A 19,530-nucleotide genomic window follows, 5' to 3' on the forward strand; every position below is an offset into this window, starting at 1 on the left:
TTAGTGCATACTAATACAGTAGTACCCCTAGATACGAGCATAATTCGTTCCATAAGGGAGCTTGTATCTCGAGGCAATTCGTACCTGGAACAAGTTGTTTTTCCCCTCCGAGATAACCAAAAGCAAGGATTCTTGCGCCACCTAGTGGACGCTCGGCTCGTATCCCGAATTTCAGCTCGGAACTAGAACAGAAATGTGTCTCCCCTCCTAGCTCATATCTTGAAATGCTCGCATGTAAAGCAGCTCGTATCTAGAGATACTGTATCTTAGTAACGCAAAATGTAGGACTGGAGGAATCTGTCTTTGGAGACCCAGGAATGCTGGGGATCGCTTTGTTGTCTTTGCATCTAACGACCCACCAAGACCAAAAGGAAACAGAAACAAAGGAGGAAGAAATTTCGACACTGACAACATTGCTCAACTACAATTCCCATTGTGCTGTGTGTGGGCTAAGATAATGGTTGTCTTTTGAGAGCTGAATGCAACGTAATTTCATTTTAATGTATGCTGACTAGTGTACATTTAAAGTGACCACAAAGATTCTATTCCATTCTGCATTCTATTTCTCGGTTCTACTCCATTTCTCTATTCTATTCTATTCTATTCCATTTTCTCTTCTCTCCTTCCTGATTGCTAGTCCTGGAATTAATGCTCAGTATCTCATGGTTGTTTGTGATCCCCTTATATAGAGGGCTGGTGAGACCACATTTGGAATAATACTGTGTTCAGTTCTGGAGACCTCGCCTACAAAAAGATATTGACAAAATTGAACGGGTCCAAAGACGGGCTACAAGAATGGTGGAAGGTCTTAAGCATAAAACGTATCAGGAAAGACTTCATGAACTCAATCTGTATAGTCTGGAGGACAGAAGGAAAAGGAGGGACATGATCGAAACATTTAAATATGTCAAAGGGTTAAATAAGGTCCAGGAGGGAAGTGTTTTTAATAAGGAAAGTGAACACAAGAACAAGGGGACACAATCTGAAGTTAGTTGGGGGAAAGATCAAAAGCAACATGAGAAAATATTATTTTACTGAAAGAGTAGCAGATCCTTGGAACAAACTTCCAGCAGACGTGCTTGGTAAATCCACAGACACTGAATTTAAACATGCCTGGGATAAACATATATCCATTGTAAGATAAAATACAGGAAATAGTATAAGGGCAGACTGGATGGACCATGAGGTCTTTTTCTGCCGTCAGTCTTCTATGTTTCCCAATGTAAGGATTGATTTTTTTTACATTCTGATTTGAGTGACAATAAAGATTCTATTCTATTCTGCATTCTATTCTATTTCTCGGTTCTACTCCATTTCTCTATTCTATTCTATTCTATTCTAGACTATTCTATTCTACTCTATTCCATTTTCTCTTCTCTCCTTCCTGATTGCTAGTCCTGGAATTAATGCTCAATATCTCATGGTTGTTTCCCAATGATTTTACATTTTGATTTGAGTGACAATAAAGATTCTATTCTATTCTGCATTCTGTTGTGGTTCAGCCTGAGGCTGCTCAGGGACCGGCTGCGTCTCTGCTGGCTCCATGCCCGGAGGGGGCTGAACAGTCGGACGGGGGAAAGGAGTCAGGAATGGGATGAAGGAGAACAGCATGAGCCCCGGGGGGGGGGGGGGCTCTCCCCAGCCAGTAGCTTGGAGTCATTAGGTGATGACGCGCAAGCTGTCATTGACATGAGACAGAGACGTTCAGAGCAACGAAAGGAGCAGTTAAATAAATATTATCACCATTGAATTAGAAACAGCTGGGTTTGGGTGTGGTCCTCATCAGCAGGGTTTAAAAGGCAGGCAAGGCCTTGAAGCCATGTGGAGTGTTATCAATTGGAGTTGCGGTGACCTGTTTTGATTCTCAGCGTCTCTGATCTTGGCTTGTGGCCTCGCAGTCTGGAAGACTCGTGGGAGGCGTCTGTTTGCTATCTACAGCTTCGTCTTGGCAGCAAGAATCTGGTATTGCTTCATGGACTATTCCCTTCGTGTATATATTTGAAGTTCCAGCGTTTTTCCTTTTTGTAAGGACATTTTCTGTTACCTGTGTTTTCCTTGAATTATATAAACTGCCTTTGCCTTTTACCAGTGTGTCTGGCTTCTCTTTTTGGGTTGGTATTGGCTTCTGGAGTGACCCAGACAGAACACATTCTACTCTATTCCAATTTCTCTTCTATATCTTCTTCTCTTCTCTCCTTCCTGATTGCTGGTCCTGGAATTAATGGTTTAGTATCTCATGGTTGTTTCCCAATGAGTTTTTTTACATTCTGATTTGAGTAACTGCGACCGCTCTTTTACAAACATAATTTTAAACATCACTATTTTAGATTAAACTTTATCTTCTCACTCCCCGGGGCCAATTACCCGATTGAATCAAATCTGGTTTTGATACTGGGTGCGAATCTGAGCAGCCCCAACTCCTCAGACAAGAACATACAGTAAGCAGAATTTTGATTTTCATAGAAATTTATTCATAGAACTGACTCCAGTACAACCTCCATAGATACGACCTATTTTAGTTTTCCTACAGGTTAAAAAAAAAGGAAAATAAAGTCAGTTTTTAACATTAGGCAGTCCCCTACCATTGCGAACAGGGTAATTTGCGATTTTTGAACCCGGAAGTCAAAACACCATCTGCGCATGCGTGCCCTTTTTTCTATGGGCACGCATGCGTAGATGGCGCCGGGCAGATCAGCTGCTGGGCGACTTCCCTGGGTCTTCCCCCTCTTGCTGGCGGGAGGGCGAAGCCCCCCCCAGCACCCGCTCGCCCGCCCTTCGCCCGGGAAGTTCGCCAGGAGTCAGCGGAGAACGGCGCGCCTGTTTTAAAACGATCGGAGCCGGCCGGCTCCGATCGTTTTAAAGCAGGCGCGCCGTTCTCCGCTGACTCCTAAAGCGGGGAAGTGCGCCAGGAGTCAGCGGAGAACGGCGCGCCTGCTTTAAAACGATCGGAGCTTTCCAATGAGTCCCGAAGACAAACGTCAAACTTCCGCGTTTGTCTTCGGGACTCATTGGAAAGCCGCGCGGGTGTTTTAAAACGTCGCCGCCGACATGGGGTCTTGCTAGCACCCCCCCCAAACCCGGGTTGGGGGTTCGGGGGGTGCTAGCGAGCCCCCCATGTCGGCGGCGACGTTTTAAAACAGCCGCGCCGCCCCCAATCTTCGGTTAAAAACACCATCTGCACATGCGCAGATGGTGTTTTTACTTCCGCAGCGCTACTTCGCGAAAACCCGCTCGTTGCGGGGGGTCCTGGAACGGAACCCTCGCAACGAGCGGGGGATCACTGTACTGCTATGTACTAGGCTAGGGGTAGGCAAAGCTGCCTCTTCTATGACTTGTGGACTTCAACTCCCAGAATTCCTGAGCCAATCATGCCAGCTCAGGAATTCTGGGAGTTGAAGTCCACATGTCATAGAAGAGCCAACTTTGCCTACCCCTGTACTAGACTATCGCTGTGTGCTTGATACTGTTGGGTGCTGAGATGTCGCTGTGTGTTTAATACTGCTGTGTGTTAATATATTGCTATGTGCTAAATGTTGGTTTATGTACTTGCTGTGTGCTTAATATTAGTCCATGTACTGTGTATGGTATTAACGGTTAGCTGCTGTATGTTTAGAACTGTATATGATTGCTTGATTTGGATATGCCTGGGATATGCCTCTTCGGAGAGGGGCGGCATACAAATCTAAGTAATAAATAAATAAATAATAAATAAATATGAATGTAGCTAACTGTTTACTGGTTAATTTATTGTGTACATAGTAAATATATTGCTCAAAAAAAAATAAAGGGAACTCAAATAACACATCCTAGATTTAAATGGATGAAATATTCTCACTGAATATTTCATCTGCACAACTATTCCATTTGCACAACAGCATGTGAAATTGATTGTCCACCAGCATTGCTTCCTAAGTGGACAGTTTGATTTCACAGAAGTTTGATTTACTTGGAGTTATATTCTGTTGTTTAAGTGTCCCCTTTATTTTTTTTGAGCAGTGTGATATTTATACTCTTACTGCTTAGTCTGTGTTATTGGCTGAACAACCATCACTGCCACATATACTGTTTCAAGTTCGGTATTCTAACATTGGGTATAAGCCCAGTGTTGAATACTAACAGATTCTGCAAAACTTTCTAACTTTGTTGGGGGGAGAAACACAGCTTCTTGCTCCAAAATCTGGATTATCTGAATTCCACCATTAAACTAGTCTCAGCTAATCTTAACTATATAATTTACTACATCCAAAAATTCTGGAGGAAGATGGTTAAATTATAAGATTGGAAGGACTGTAGAAGGAAATATTTTCCCCACTAAGCAGGTAGAAAAATAATATAATTCAAACTACTGTACCTGTTTAGTTTCCTGACTGGCTCACTGTAAAAAAAGAAAAGAAAGTTTGTTAGTACATCTTTAAACATGGAAGATATTAAAACATTCTTCAAACAATCCAACTGTATGGCTACTCTGCCATTGGTTACTAACCATTTCCAAAGGAAACAGCTTAGCAAGCTAAAGAATTTATCTTAGCTGTCTCGGGAGGTTAAAGCTTTAGGTGATATATAATTGTTCTGAAATGGACAAACTGACCATGGAATTAAGGGGCCAAAAACATTCTGAGCAATAGGAAATATGCTGTGCACAATGGCACAGATGGATTGAGTTAAGAAGTAGAAATAAAAAGATCACAAAAGATACATAAAGACCAGTAAAATAAATCTAAATATGAGTGATTTGAATAGGGATTTTGTATGCAATGCAAATATTACTGTAATTAATTAATATGTATATTATTATAGGATTTAATGAAATATGCAATGTAGCAATGCAGAAATACTGAACGTTTGCCGATATTATAATTTTAATTGTTGTTGTGTTTATTTTTATTTTTTCCTTGTTATTTGTCTGTTTCAAAATATATTTGAAAACCAATAAAATTTTTTGGGAAAAAAAGCTCCAGATGAAACTGTTTAATTTCTAAGGATGATCGTGTTAAGATTCTGTTTCCGGCACAGAATTTTGAAGGTAACAAAAAGCATGTAATTTAGTCGTTGGCAACTATTGCTTTTGGAGTGAAATGTTTGAAAAAGCAATTCCTGCTGATAAGCTATTTTTACAAGGGGGGGGGGGGGTGGTAATCATGTTTTTTACTGTACAAGTCAACTATAACAGGTGAGTGTTATGCTAAACCTGGTTTAGCACTCCAGTAGAATAAAACTTTGTTTTTAATTGAGCGCTAGGGGATACTTGCTAAACAGGAAATGAACGTTATATATGCAAAAATAACATTACGCATGCATAAAGCTATGAATGGGTCCTGTCCGCTAAATCAATCAAGACTTTTGTGGTATGTTAAGGAACAGAAATTAGATGTAGAATACGTGATAGGCAATTTGCAAAGGATTTGCTACAAGTGACTAATAGAGGCAGTAACAATTTGATACCCAGAGTGGTCCTAACAAACTTCGCGAAAAGTCTATACAACGGTTTTTCAAAAATATTAATTAAAAACTACTTTGTGGGTTTTTTCCCCTATACCACGGTTTTTCACGCCCGATGACGTCATATGTCATCGCCAAATTTTAGTCCGCCTTTAATAAATATTTTTTAAAATAAACTTTAATAATAACCCTGGTGAGTAATAATCTAAATGGTTACTAAGGGAATGGGAAATTGCAATTTAGGGGTTTAAAGTGTTAAGGGAAGGCTTGTGATACTGTTCATAGCCAAAAATAGTGTATTTACTTCCGCATCTCTACTTCTTGGAAATTCGACTTTCGCGGGCGGTCTCGGAACGCATCCCCCGCGGAAATCGAGGGAACACTGTAAGTATCTAACTCAAAGGGGTATTTTCTATAGAACCTCAGTAATATAGTTCGGCCTAAATATGAAATAAACATGAACATAGGAACAAGCGTATAAAAACAACTTAGGAGTCTGTAGCACACATACTACAGTGTTCCCTCGATTTTCGTGGGGGATGCGTTCCGAGACTGCCCGCGAAAGTCGAATTTCCGCGAAGTAGAGATGCGGAAGTAAATACACCATTTTTGGCTATGAACAGTATCCCAAGCCTTCCCTTAACACTTTAAACCCCTGAATTATAATTTCCCATTCCCTTAGCAACCATTTAGATTATTACTCACCATGTTTATATATTAAAGTTTATTTTAAAAAAATATTTATTAAAGGCAGACGAAAGTTTGACGATGACATATGATGTCATCGGGCGGGAAAAACCGTGGTATAGGGGGGGAACAACGCGAAGTATTTTTTAATTAATATTTTTTGAAAAAACGTGGTATAGACGTTTCACGAAGTTCGAACCCGCGAAAATCGAGGGAACACTGTATATCAGAGATGCTTTGCAGAGTGAGATTGGCAGCAGGTTAAATAAACCAGATGTGCAGAAATGTGCACTAAAGTAATAAAATACTGTAAATGTGCACAAAACACAGAAACCCGGCTTCAAAACGGAAACCCATGAAGGGGATCAGAAAAACATGTGAAGGCGCACTCAGCTCATGCAATCACAACCATGCTCATTTTCTCTGTACCTACCAAACGCCTCATTTCTGATTAAGAAGAAATCCCAGGAAGTAGAAAAGAGAAGCGAAAGCAAACAGTTATTAATAGGAAGGATTTATTTAAAGCACCACAACCTGAATGGAATGGGAAGCTTGATAACCACCACCTTTGAAAAGAATCGCACACGAAATAAAACTGGCCCAGGTTCGGTCTAAACATACATAGAAACATAGAAGACTGACGGCAGAAAAGACCCCCTGGTCCATCTAGTCTGCCCTTATACTATTTCCTGTATTTTTATCTTAGGATGGATCTATGTTTATCCCAGGCATGTTTCAATTCAGTGACTGTGGATTGACCAACCACGTCTGCTAGAAGTTTGTTCTAAGCATCTACTACTCTTTCAGTGAAATAATATTTTCTCCTGTTGCTTTTGATCTTTCCCCCAACTAACTTCAGATTGTGTCCCCTTGTTCTTATTTATTTATTTTATTTATTTATTATTTAGATTTGTATGCCGCCCCTCTCCGCAGACTCGGGGCAGCTCACAACAAAATAAAACAATTCATGACAAATCTAAATTATAGTTTAAAATATTTTTAAAACCCCATTTGTGTTCACTTTCTTATTAAAAACACTTCTCTCCTGGACCTTATTTAACCCTTTAACATATTTAAATGCTTCGATCATGTCCTCCCTTTTCCCTTCTGTCCTCCAGACTCTACAGATTGAGTCCATGAAGTCTTTCCTGATACGTTTTATGCTTTATTATTAATCCTAAATAAGGCTATGCCATCATGTCCTTAAATGCCCGGTTTTAACGAACATCTGTTAAAAGCCTGTCACTCTTTTCTCTTTTGAAGCTAAAATTATAATTCGGCATCCCATCTCGTTAAAGGCCAGTTAATCAGAAGATCAGTTCTGACACCTGCCAATCGCCGGCCGGAAGGAATTATTTCTTAATTCTAATAATGATAATAATATGAAATCGAAGCAGCATTTGGGAAGGTAAGCGAAGGAGGGAACTAGATATAATGCGAGGGAAAAGAGATAGGGGAGGAAGAGACATGCTCTTAAAAATTCTATGTTTCTACGGAAATTCTAAAGTCCCACATCCTTTTTTTACTCTTTCACTTTGTTAGCTACAAAACAAAGTGAATGAGGTCGGAATTACCTTCTATGAGCCGTTGGCGAAAGATGGAAATTGGTGAAGGAGGAAAAAGAAAAGAGTCCTTTTGTCAATGAAATAAGTAAAGGGGCAACCACGGCGTCAGACCAGCATTTTTAATTTCCAAGGTGTGTGTGTGTGATGCCCTTACCTTCTTGCCAGCACCCACAGTGGCTTTCGCTGTTCCTCTGACCTTCTTCATCCTATTCTTACGCTCTTTCCGCTGTTTCCTGGAGGTCTTTTTCTTTTCATACAAGCCATGCTGGTCAAGACAGTGAAAATTTATTTATTTATTTATTCATTCATTCATTCTATCCATCCATCCATCCATCCTTTTTAAAAAAAAATATTTTTATTGGTTTTTATAATACAGTGATACCTCAAGATACGAACCCCTCGTCTTACGAACAACTCGTGATACGTACCCGGGGTTCAGAAAATTTTTGCCTCTTCTTACGAACTTTTTTCGAGTTACGAACCAGCACCCCCCCGAACCCCGAACCCGGGTTCGGGGGGGGGGGGGGTGCTGGGAAGCCCCCCAGGCCGGCTGCAACCTTTTAAAAGAGCCGCGCCGCTTCCCATCTGTCTCCTGAAGCCGAACGGCAAAGCCGTTCGGAGGCTGCTGGAAAGTCCTACTTCTCCCCCCCAGCCAAAACCCCAAAGCCTGTTTGCTGCCACACGATTTAGCGGCGAAGTGACGTGGATGGAAAGCTGAAACCGCCCGGTTTCAGCTCCCCATTCCTCCACGTCACTTTGCTCCTGTCCTGGCTAAATCGTGTGGCAGCAAACAGGCTTTGGGGTTTTGGCTGGGGGGGAGGGAGTTAGGAAGGTCCTACTGCTTCCTCCCCCAGCCAAAAACACAAAGCCAGGCAGCCTCCAGCCGCCAAAGGATCCTTCTGATTCTTCCCGCTTCTCTGTCCCGCTCATTACCCGTGTCCGGCAGAAGCTGCTGCCCGATTGCTCTTAGCCGGCGGGATGCAAAGTGCTGGGGTGGGGGGGTGTCCTGACAGCCCCCCCACCCCAATGCGAGCGGTGGGGAGTCACCCATGGCCGGCAGAAGATCGCTCTTGCTGACCTGATGCCTCGCGGTGAAGCCGGGCAAGAGCGATCTTCTGCCGGCCATTGGCGACTCCCCGCCGCTCGCCCATGGCCGGCAGAAGATCGCTCTTGCCCGGCTTCCCCGCGAGGCATCAGGTCAGCATTCTGGACGGGCGGGCGGCGGGCGAGGATGGGGGAAGCCTCGTGGGGAAGCCGGGCAAGACCGATCTTCTGCCGGCCATGGGCGAGCGGTGGGGAGTTGCCCATGGCCGGCAGAAGATCGCTCTTGCTGACCTGCTGCCTCGCGGGGAAGCCGGGCAAGAGCGATCTTCTGCCGGCCATGGGCGACTCCCCGCCGCTCGCCCATGGCCGGCAGATCGCTCTTGCCTGGCTTCCCCGCGAGGCAGCAGGTCAGCATCCTCGGCGGGGCGAGCGGCGGGGAAGCCGGCGGCTGTGGCAGCTGCTGCAAGAGGCTTCCCCGCCTCCTCAAAGCAGCCTCCCAAACCCGAACTTTCGCTGAGAAGCCCCGCCGCCCGGCTGTCACCATTTAAAACAGCCGGGGGGCTTCTCAGCAGCCTCCCAACGCCGAAGCCCCCAGGCTGTTTTAAAAGGTGACAGCCGGGCGGCAGCGTTTTTTTGCGGGCTTTTTTTGTTGTTGCACGGATTAATTGACTTTACATTGTTTCCTATGGGAAACAATGTTTCATCTTACGAACCTTTCGTCTTACGAACCTCCTCCTTGCACCTATTAAGTTCGTATCATGAGGTATTACTGTATAAGAAAAACCACACACACAACATATAACAAGTGCTCAGCGATTGTGCCCACCACCAGACCAACGTTCGTATCCCAAATGCTGGCTGGGGGATTCTGGGAGTTGAAGTCCAGATACCTTCAAATTGTCAAGTTTGGGAAACACTGGCCTAGATGACTATACGTATATTCCTTTTAGTCCAACATGGTCCATATTCCAAGAAAGAAAAGAAGATAAAAACAACTTACCCTGGCCAGTCGATGCTTTGGTTCATTTTTCTTTGCGTAGTCTAGAGAATCATAGATCATGCCAAAGCCGGTGGTTTTGCCACCACCAAAGTGGGTCCTGAAGCCGAAGACAAAAATGACATCTGGCGTCGTCTTGTACATTTTTGCCAACTTCTCGCGGATTTCTGTTTTGGGTACAGTGGCTTTTCCAGGATGAAGGACGTCAATTACCTACAAATTCAGGAGTGGGGGAAAAATAAATGAATTCAAAGCGCCTTCATGTCCGTGAAGGAAATATTTTAAAACAAATATTTATTTTTATTTATTTATTTATTTATTTATTTAATTTTGTCCAATACACAATGAGAGTTTTAGTGGGTATATATATTTATGTTCCTTCAATACACCAGGGTGATTCGACACAAAAATATGTAACCCTTCCCTGGTGCAGAGCTGAAGGGATTGGATACTGTAGCCTAGAGGATAATTCTCTGCCTTACAAGGCAAAGGTTGCAGGTTCAAGTCCCAGTGGGTATGGCTAGCTGATGAGACCAAAATAAGGCCGAAATAGATCCATCCTAGTCTCCCTTAATTTTCAAATTCAGCAAAAAAACATGTGACACACACACACACATATATACCGTATTTTCCGGCGTATAAGACGACTTTTTAACCCCTGAAAATCTTTTCCAAAGTGGGGGGTCGTCTTATAGGCCGGATACTGCGCCCATTCCACAGCCGCGGGCGGGAGGAGGGGGGGGGGAGCGGACCCGCGCTCACTTTCGGCTCCGGGGACTGCGGGTGGCTATGGCGCCGAAAGGAAAAAGCGCTGCTGTTGCTGCTGTCGCTGCCGCCTGAGGCGGCGGCACTCGAATCTGGCGTGGTGGAAAATCTGGAGGCAGGCAAAGATTTTCCACCACGCCAGATTCGAGTGCCGCCGCCTCAGGCGGCAGCGACAGCAGCAACAGCAGCGCGTTGTTTTTTTATTTCCCCCTTTGGTTTCTCTTCACAGGCGGGAGTTCGGGAGGCAAGGGAGCGCTCGAGGAGACAGCGTCTTGCGGCATCGCTCAGCAACTTCTTTTTCCTTTCGGCGCCATAGCCATCCGCAGTCCCCGGAGCCGAAAGTGAGCGCGGGTCCGCTCCGCCCGCTCGGTTTGCAAGCGGCGGAGATCCCGGGCTGCTTGGCCGAGCGGGGCTTCCATTCAGGACGGGGGCAGGAGGGAGGGAGGGAAGGGAAACGCAGCCCTTTGCCTCAACCCGCCGGCTCCGGGGACTGCGGGTGGCTATGGCGCCGAAAGGAAAAAGAAGTTGCTGAGCGTCCCTTCGTCATAAACCCAACGGGAGGCGATGCCGCAAGACGCTGTCTCCTCGAGCGCTCCCTTGCCTCCCGAACTCCTGCCTGTGAAGAGAAACCAAAGGGGGAAATAAAAAAACAAGGCGTCGGGCGAGCGCCAACCGATTCCGGAGCTCCCTCGCCGGCTTCATCGAAGCGCTGCTATTGCTGGACGACGCCACTCCCGCCGCCGGCTTTGCTGGGGTGGAGCGCCACTCCCGGCGGCAGGAACTGCGGGGGGTAGCCGGCGTAACGAGCCCTTGCCACAGCTATCCGCCGCTTCTTTGTTCTCCGCCTTGCCTCCGCTACTCCCGCCGCCGCCTTTGCCTCTTGCCCGGCGGGGAGAGCAAAGGCGGCGGCGGGAATAGCGGAGGCGAGGCGGAGAAGAAAGAAGCGGCGGATAGCTGTGGCAAGGGCTCGTTACGCCGGCTACCCCCGCAGTTCCTGCCGCCGGGAAGCAGCCCCTTTACATTAGCGGTGGCTGCAACGGCACTGGCGATGCGGCCGCTAGCCGCTCCGAGCGGTGTGGGAACGCCCACCCCTCTCACAGTCCGGTCCCGGGCTGACAGTAAAGGGGCTGCTTCCCATCCTCCTGCCAGCTTGCTCAGAAGGAAACCTTCTGAGAAGGAGGATGGGAAGCAGCCCCTTTACTGTCATCCCGGGACCGGACTGTGAGAGGGGTGGGCGTTCCCACAGCGCTCGGAGCGGCTAGCGGCCGGATCGCCAGCGCCGCTGTAGCCACCGTTGTGGGAGGAGCCTCAGAAAGAAAATAAGAGAGAACAAGAGAGAGAGAGAACAAGAGAGAGGGAGAGAGGTGATTCTTGAAGCATATGGTAAAAAGCACCCAAATAATAAGAAACACCCCCCCCCAGCCCACACCTGTGTTTGAAAAGAATAAAAGAGAAAAAAAACCCACCCTCAACTGGTTTTGGAAATGGTTCGAGTGTGTATACACACACACGTAAGGGGGGGAGAGAGACAGGGATGGAAAAAGAGGAGAAGTGAGAGGGAGAAGGAATGAGGGAAAAAGGGAGGAAGAGAGAGAAATGAGAAACATGAGAGAGAAAAGGGGGAAAGACAGGAGAATAACCCAGAAATGAGACAGTGGTATAAATTTGAGGAGGGATGATTGATGATTGACTGTATTTATAAGGGGATGTTACATGGGATTGTATATATGAGGGGGTTATTTGTGTGTGTGTGTGTGTGTGTGTATGTATGTATTTATTTATTTATTAGATTTGTGTAATTTTGGTTGGTGGTGTGCCCCAGGATTTTGTAAATGTAAAAAATGTGCTGCGGCTCAAAAAAGGTTGAAAATCACTGCTCTAGCAGGTGGTAAATCAGCACTCCTTTTAACTGACAAGGGACCCATTTCCCAGACTTTGATCATTTCCCCAGGTATTTTTGTACCTACTTGACCAACATTATTAGTGGTTGCAAAATTGAATGTTAAACTGGATGCATTTATTTCTGCCTGTTTGTATTTGTTCTTATGTTTAACCATTGAAAATGTACTTTTCCTCCAAAAAGAATCCTCTTTCCATATTTCTTAGGCAACATTTTAAAATAACTTTAAAAGCTGAGGTCATATTATTCACCCTGCTCTGTATCATAGCACACTGCACAGTACTGAAAATTGGCAGGGTCACTAATTAAACCCGACAAGTTAAAATCTGTTTAAGTGACATTGCAAGAGGATAAAGACAGAAAGTGCGGAAAGAGGAAAAAATGGATGGGCTGTTTGGATTGCCATATCATGATATCACATACAGATTCTCATTCCATAATAGATTCTCACATAGGTGTCAGCATGCTGCATGTTAGACTGAAAGATACCTGCAGAATAGATGGTAGGAAAAAGAAAAATAGCCAGGTTCACCTTTTTGTGTTGACAAATTATGATGAGTTATAATAATAAACTTAATTGTGGTGAGGAGAAATATGAGAGGCAGACAAGACAGATAGACAGAGACATATGGAGAGATAGACAGAAGAGTGCTCCCACTTGGCTCTCTCTCTCTAAATAATTCATTCATAATTTTAACAATAAGATCTTCATCATTAGTAATTAAAATATTGTGTTATCATGTTCAGAAATGATTTTTTTCTCAATGCAAGTACATCATAGACCTAGACTCAGTCAGGTCTATGATGTACAGAAGAGGGGTAGTCTTATACGGCGAGTATATCTCAAATTCTATATTTTAACTGGAAAAGTTAGGGGGTCGTCTTATACGCCCAGTCGTCTTATACGCCGGAAAATACGGTATATATATACACATATATACACATAGTAAAATACATGATGAAGGTTATAGAGGAGATACTCATAGTAAAATATATCTATGAAAGAATAGAAAAGAAGATATAGGAATAGAACATATCAATGAAAGAATAGAAGAAGAGATATAGGAATAGAAGAAAGGAATAGGAGATATAGGAGAGCAATGGGACAGGGGACGGAAGGCACTCTAGGGCACTTGTACTCGCCCCTTACTGACCTCTTAGGAATCTGGAGAGGTCAACCGTTATTAAAATTCAGCACCAAGCTTGAAATGGTAAGCCAGAAAAATGCAATGCCTCAATCTTTATGCTTATAGGTTGTCCCTATAGAGCAGGGATGGCGAATCTTTCCCAATTCTGCAGTCACTCTACCGTCACAATCTTGCATTAAGGACTGAAAAACCCCTCAACATTTAGAAGAACATGAGTTTATGACAGCCGGCAAGGAAAAGAACAGAACAACTAATTTACGAATGACACATCTTCAATGCAACACAGAGGTATCCCAATTGCCTCATTATTATTGCCTCATTTCTGACAGTCTCAAAATGGGTGAGCAGTGTGGTTGGGCAGTAGGAAAAGCAAGTAGGATGCTTGGCTGCATAGCTAGAGGTATAACAAGCAGGAAGATGGAGATTGTGATCCCCTTAATATAGAGTGCTGGTGAGACCCCATTTGGAATAATACTGTGTTCAGTTCTGGAGACCTCACCTACTAAAAGATATTGACAAAATTGAACGGGTCCAAAGACGGGCTACAAGAATGGTGGAAGGTCTTAAGCATAAAACGTATCAGGAAAGACTTAATGAACTCAATCTGTATAGTCTGGAGGACAGAAGGAAAAGGGGGGACATGATCGAAACATTTAAATATGTTAAAGGGTTAAATAAGGTTTAGGAGGGAAGTGTTTTTAATAGGAAAGTGAACACAAGAACAAGGGGACACAATCTGAAGTTAGTTGGGGGAAAGATCAAAAGCAATATGAGAAAATATTATTTTACTGAAAGAGTAGTAGATCCTTGGAACAAACTTCCAGCAGATGTGGTAGATAAATCCACAGTAACTGAATTTCAACATGCCTGGGATAAACATAGATCCATTGTAAGATAAAATACAGGAAATAGTATAAGGGCAGACGAGATGGACCAGGAGGTCTTTTTCTGCCGTCAGACTTCTATGTTTCTATTAAACCATAGTCATTGGAAGAAGAGATACATAACTGCAACTTATTACAGCCAAATCGTTGTAAATCCTTCCAAATCTCTCCAGCTAGCCTCACATGTCACCTTTCCCATCAAGTCGATCAGCATTCCAAAACCCAGATTATATTACCAGCTATCTTTATACCGAGCAGTTTTACCTGTTATTGTAGGCCAGCATGGTTAGGTTATGGATTAGATGGCAAGCAAATGAAACAATTGGAGGCCCATTGAGGCTTTTCACCTTGGACTCCAACTTCACCCACAAAAACAAGGTTGTCTTACCATTTGCTTACGCTGAAGCAGCCGGTTTGTCATGAACTTCCTCGTTCGGATGGTGACCGTATCGTTCTATAATAAAGCAAAACATTCGATAAGACGTTTCATTTGCATACGTAACCAATACAAACAATCCCTCTTTTAAAAAAATAAAATAAAAATAACCCTGCATCATTTCTGACAGATGGCAATTTAGTCTGTTCTCGAAAGCATCCAGTGATGGAGCACCCACAAATTCTGGATAACAGAATAAGAGTTGGGAGGGACCTTGCAGGTCATCTAGTCCAGTGTTTTTCAACCAGTGTGCCGTGGCACACTAGTGTGCCGCGAGACATGGTCAGGTGTGCCGCGAAGCTCAGAGAGAGAAAGAAAGCAAGAGAGAGAGAAAAAAGAGAAAGCAAGAGAGAGAAAGAAAGCAAGAGAGAAAGAGAACAAGAGAAAGAAAGCAAGAGAGAGAGAGCAAGAGAGAGAAAGAAAGCAAGAGAGAAACCCTACAACATTTATTAACAGACTAACAAGAATTCGAAGGGACCTCGTAGGTCATCTAGTCCAACCCCCTGCCCCCAAATCAGGGGACCCTACCCCATTTATTAACAGAGTTGGAAAGGACCTTGCAGGTCATCTAGTCCAGCCCAAGCATAAGACCCCACACCATTTATTATCAGAGTTGAAAGGGCCTTTGAAAAATAGGAAAGGAAATGTAAGAAAATAGAATTCTTTATAGGCCAAGTGTGATTGGACACACAAGGAATTTGTCTTGGTGCAGATGCAGTATATTTATTTTATTTATTTATTTATTAGATTTGAATGCCGCCCCTAGACTCGGGGCGGCTAACAATAGTAAAAACAGCATATAACAAATCTAATATTTAGAATAACTAAAAACCCTTATTAAAAACCAAACATACACACAAATATACCATGCATAAATTGTATAGGTCTAGGAGGAAAGAATATCTCAGTTCCCCCATGCCTGACGACAGAGGTGGGTTTTAAGGACCTTACGAAAGGCGAGGAGGGTGGGGGCAATTCTGATCTCTGGGGGGAGCTGGTTCCAGAGGGCCGGGGCCGCCACAGAGAAGGCTCTTCCCCTGGGTCCCGCCAAACAACATTGTTTAGTTAACAGGAGCCAGAGAAGGCCAACTCTGTGGGACCTATCTGGTCGCTGGGATTCGTGCGGTAGAAGGCGGTCCCAGAGATATTCTGGTCCGATGCCATGAAGGGCTTTATAGGTCATAACCAACACTTTGAATTGTGACCGGAAATTGATCGGCAACCAATGCAGACTGCAGAGTGTTGGTGTAACATGAGCATACCTAGGGAAGCCCATGATTGCTCACAGCTGCATTCTGCACGATCGGAAGTTTCCAGACACTTTTCAAAGGTAGCCCCATGTAGAGAGCATTACAGTAGTCGAACCTCGAGGTGATGAGGGCGTGAGTGACTGTGAGCAGTGAGTCCCGGTCCAAATAGGGCTGCAACTGGTGCACCAGGCGAACCTGGGCAAACACCCCCCTCGCCACAGCTGAAAGATGGTTCTATAATGTGAGCTGTGGATCAAGGAGGACACCCAAGTTGCGGACCCTCTCTGAGGGCGTCAACAATTCCCCCCCCCCCCCCAAGCGTGATGGACGGACAGATGGAATTGTCTCTGGGAGGCAGAACCCACAGCCACTCCGTCTTATCCGGGTTGAGCTTGAGTCTGTTGACACCCATCAAGATCCCAACAGCCTCCAGGCATCGGCACATCACTTCCACTGCTTCGTTGACTGGACGGAATTGGAAGGGACCTCGAAGGTCATCTAGTCCAACCCTCCAAGCATGGGACCCTACACCATTTATTAACAGAGTTGGAAGGGACCTTACAGGTCATCTAGTCCGACCCAAGCATAAGACCCCACACTCTTTATTATCAGAGTTGGAAGGGACCTTGCAGGTCATCTGGTCCAACCCCCCAAGCATGGGGCCCTACACCATTTATTACAGGGGTCCCCAAACTTGGCCGCTTGAAGACTTGTGGACTTCAACTCCCAGAATTCTCCAGCCAGCTATTCTGGCTGGAGAATTCTGGGAGTTGAAGTCCACAAGTGGCCATGTTTGAGGACCTCTGATTTATTATCAGAGTTTGAGTGGGTCATCTAGTCCAACCCCCCAAGAATGAGATCCTACACCAGGAATAGGCAAAGTTGGCTCTTCTATGACTTGTGGACTTCAACACCCAGAATTCCTGAGCCAATCATGCTAGCTTAGGAATTCTGGGAGTTGAAGTCCACATGTCATAGAAGAGCCAAGTTTGCCTACCCCTGCATCATTGATTATCAGAGTTGGAAGGGACCTTGCAGGTCATCTAGTCCAACCCTCCAAGCATGGGACCCTACACCATTTATTATTATTATCAGAGTTGGAAGGGACCTTAAAGGTCATCTAGTCTAACCACCCCACCGTTCATGGAGACCCTGCACCATTTCTGACAGGTGGCAGTCCAGGCTCTTCTTCAAAGCTTACAGTGATGGAGCTCCCACAACTGCGTGCAGCTTAGATCAATAAAGGGGACGTGAGAAAGAGAGAGAGGCTGGCCAACGGCAGGGAACCAGGGACCCACGGGGAAGTCCCGGCGTCGGCACCTTCGTCCCCTTCCCGCCATCCCATAATCCCCCTAAAAGGCTCCGCGGCCCCCGCGGAAAAGAAAACAGGCGGCCCGGAGCCCGTAGGACCGAGGATGGCGCCTAGGCAGGACGGATTGAAGGAGCTTCTCGGCCCCAGAATCTCCACTGCCAACACTCACCATCTTGGCGGCCTGTCTCGCAGTCCCAGAGAGAGAGAAAAGAAGGACGGGACGCTCGGTAGCCAATCATATGCCGTAGCGGGAAGGAAGAGGAGGGACTTCCGCTAGCCGGGATTGGGGAAGGACTTCCGGGAAAGCAGCAAGTGGAGAGGGAAAGAGAGGCCACTCGTTGGTCCTCCTGATTCTATAGAGTTGAACGTTATGGTGTGTGGATTATGAAGCGCCTGTTCGTGTTTTGCATGGAGAAAGACGGAAATAAAAATTCCTATCGGGCATTACTGAGATGCATGTGCATTTCAACTGTCAGCCAGACGGGCTAAATGCAATTTAAGGCATAATCCAACCAAATCTGCCTGTAATCCATGAAATACTTTGTTTGATTTGTCAAGTACCTATTGGTGGTATACTAAGATATAATAATATTCATATACATGATACTAGTAAAAAAAGAAGCATTAGGATAGGGGACGGAAGGTATGCTGGTGCAGCAATGGCTTGAATGAAGCTCCACATTTTCAGGGTTGAGAGCTGCAGTTTGGAAATTCAGTGGATAGCGACCATCAATAGATAGCAACTGTATCCTGGCTAGAATAGAATAGAATAGAATAAATAGAACAGAACAGAAGAATAGAATTTATTGGCCAAGTGTGATTGGACGCGCAAGGAATTTGTCTTGGTGCAGATGCTCTCAGTGTAAAGGAAAAGATACATTTGTCAAGAATCATGAAGTATCATTAAATACACTTAATGATTGTCATAGGGCAGTGATGGCGAACCTATAGCATGGGTGCTACAGGTGGCACACGGAGCTATATCTGCTGGCACGTGAGCTGTTGCCCTAGCTCAGCTCTAACGTACATGTGTGTGTCAGACAGCTGATTTTTGGCTTTGGGAGGGTATTTTTGGCTTCCAGAGAACCTCTGGGAGGATGGGGGAGGGCATTTTTACCTTCCCCCGGCTTCAAGGAAGCATTTGAAGCCTGGGGAGAGCAAAGCATGAGCATACTGGGCCCACCAGAAGTTGGGAAACAATCTGTTTCCGGCCTCCAGAGGGCTTCCAGGACATGGAGGGAAACTGTTTTCACCCTCCCCAGGCATTGAATTATGGGTGTGGGCACTCACATATACACGATAGCACGCGCCCACGCTCTTTCGGCACCCAGGGGGGGAAAGGTTCGCCATCACTGTCATGGGGGGTCAAATAAAGCAATGAGGAAACAATATTAATAAACATCTTAAGGATACAAGCAACATGTTACAGTCATACAGTCATTAGTGGAAGGAAGTGTATGTTTTCTTTTAATAAGGGGTTTTTAATGACTTTTTATTATGTTTAATTATTAGATTTGTTATTTATTTATTTATTTGATTTGATTTGATTTGATTTGATGACTTTTAATGACTTTTTATTATGTTTAATTATTAGATTTGTTATTTATTTATAGAAACATAGAAACATAGAAACATAGAAGTCTGACGGCAGAAAAAGACCTCATGGTCCATCTAGTCTGCCCTTATACTATTTTCTGTATTTTATCTTAGGATGGATATATGTTTATCCCAGGCATGTTTAAATTCAGTTACTGTGGATTTATCTACCACGTCTGCTGGAAGTTTGTTCCAAGGATCTACTACTCTTTCAGTAAAATAATATTTTCTCATGTTGCTTTTGATCTTTCCCCCAACTAACCTCAGATTGTGTCCCCTTGTTCTTGTGTTAACTTTCCTCTTAAAAACACTTCCCTCCTGGACCTTATTTAACCCTTTAATATATTTAAATGTTTCGATCATGTCCCCCCTTTTCCTTCTGTCCTCCAGACTATACAGATTGAGTTCATTAAGTCTTTCCTGATACGTTTTATACTTAAGACCTTCCACCATTCTTGTAGCCCGTCTTTGGACCCGTTCAATTTTGTCAATATCTTTTTGTAGGTG

The 19,530-nt window shown here is 44.5% G+C and overlaps 1 protein-coding gene across 1 annotated transcript; it reads right to left on the bottom strand.

Moving 5' to 3' along the window:
- Nucleotides 1–2,448: 2,448 nt before the first annotated feature.
- On the bottom strand, nt 2,449–17,666 carry RPS24 (ribosomal protein S24). The gene is given in 7 exon segments (XM_070753923.1): nt 2,449–2,524; nt 4,352–4,375; nt 7,846–7,956; nt 9,736–9,945; nt 14,818–14,883; nt 17,597–17,629; nt 17,631–17,666. Coding segments are annotated over 6 exon segments (459 nt in total). The 3' UTR covers nt 2,449–2,524; nt 4,352–4,372.
- Nucleotides 17,667–19,530: the final 1,864 nt, after the last annotated feature.

The sequence above is a fragment of the Erythrolamprus reginae genome, chromosome 5, assembly GCF_031021105.1.
Source record: "Erythrolamprus reginae isolate rEryReg1 chromosome 5, rEryReg1.hap1, whole genome shotgun sequence".
Taxonomy (NCBI): Eukaryota; Metazoa; Chordata; class Lepidosauria; order Squamata; family Dipsadidae; genus Erythrolamprus; species Erythrolamprus reginae.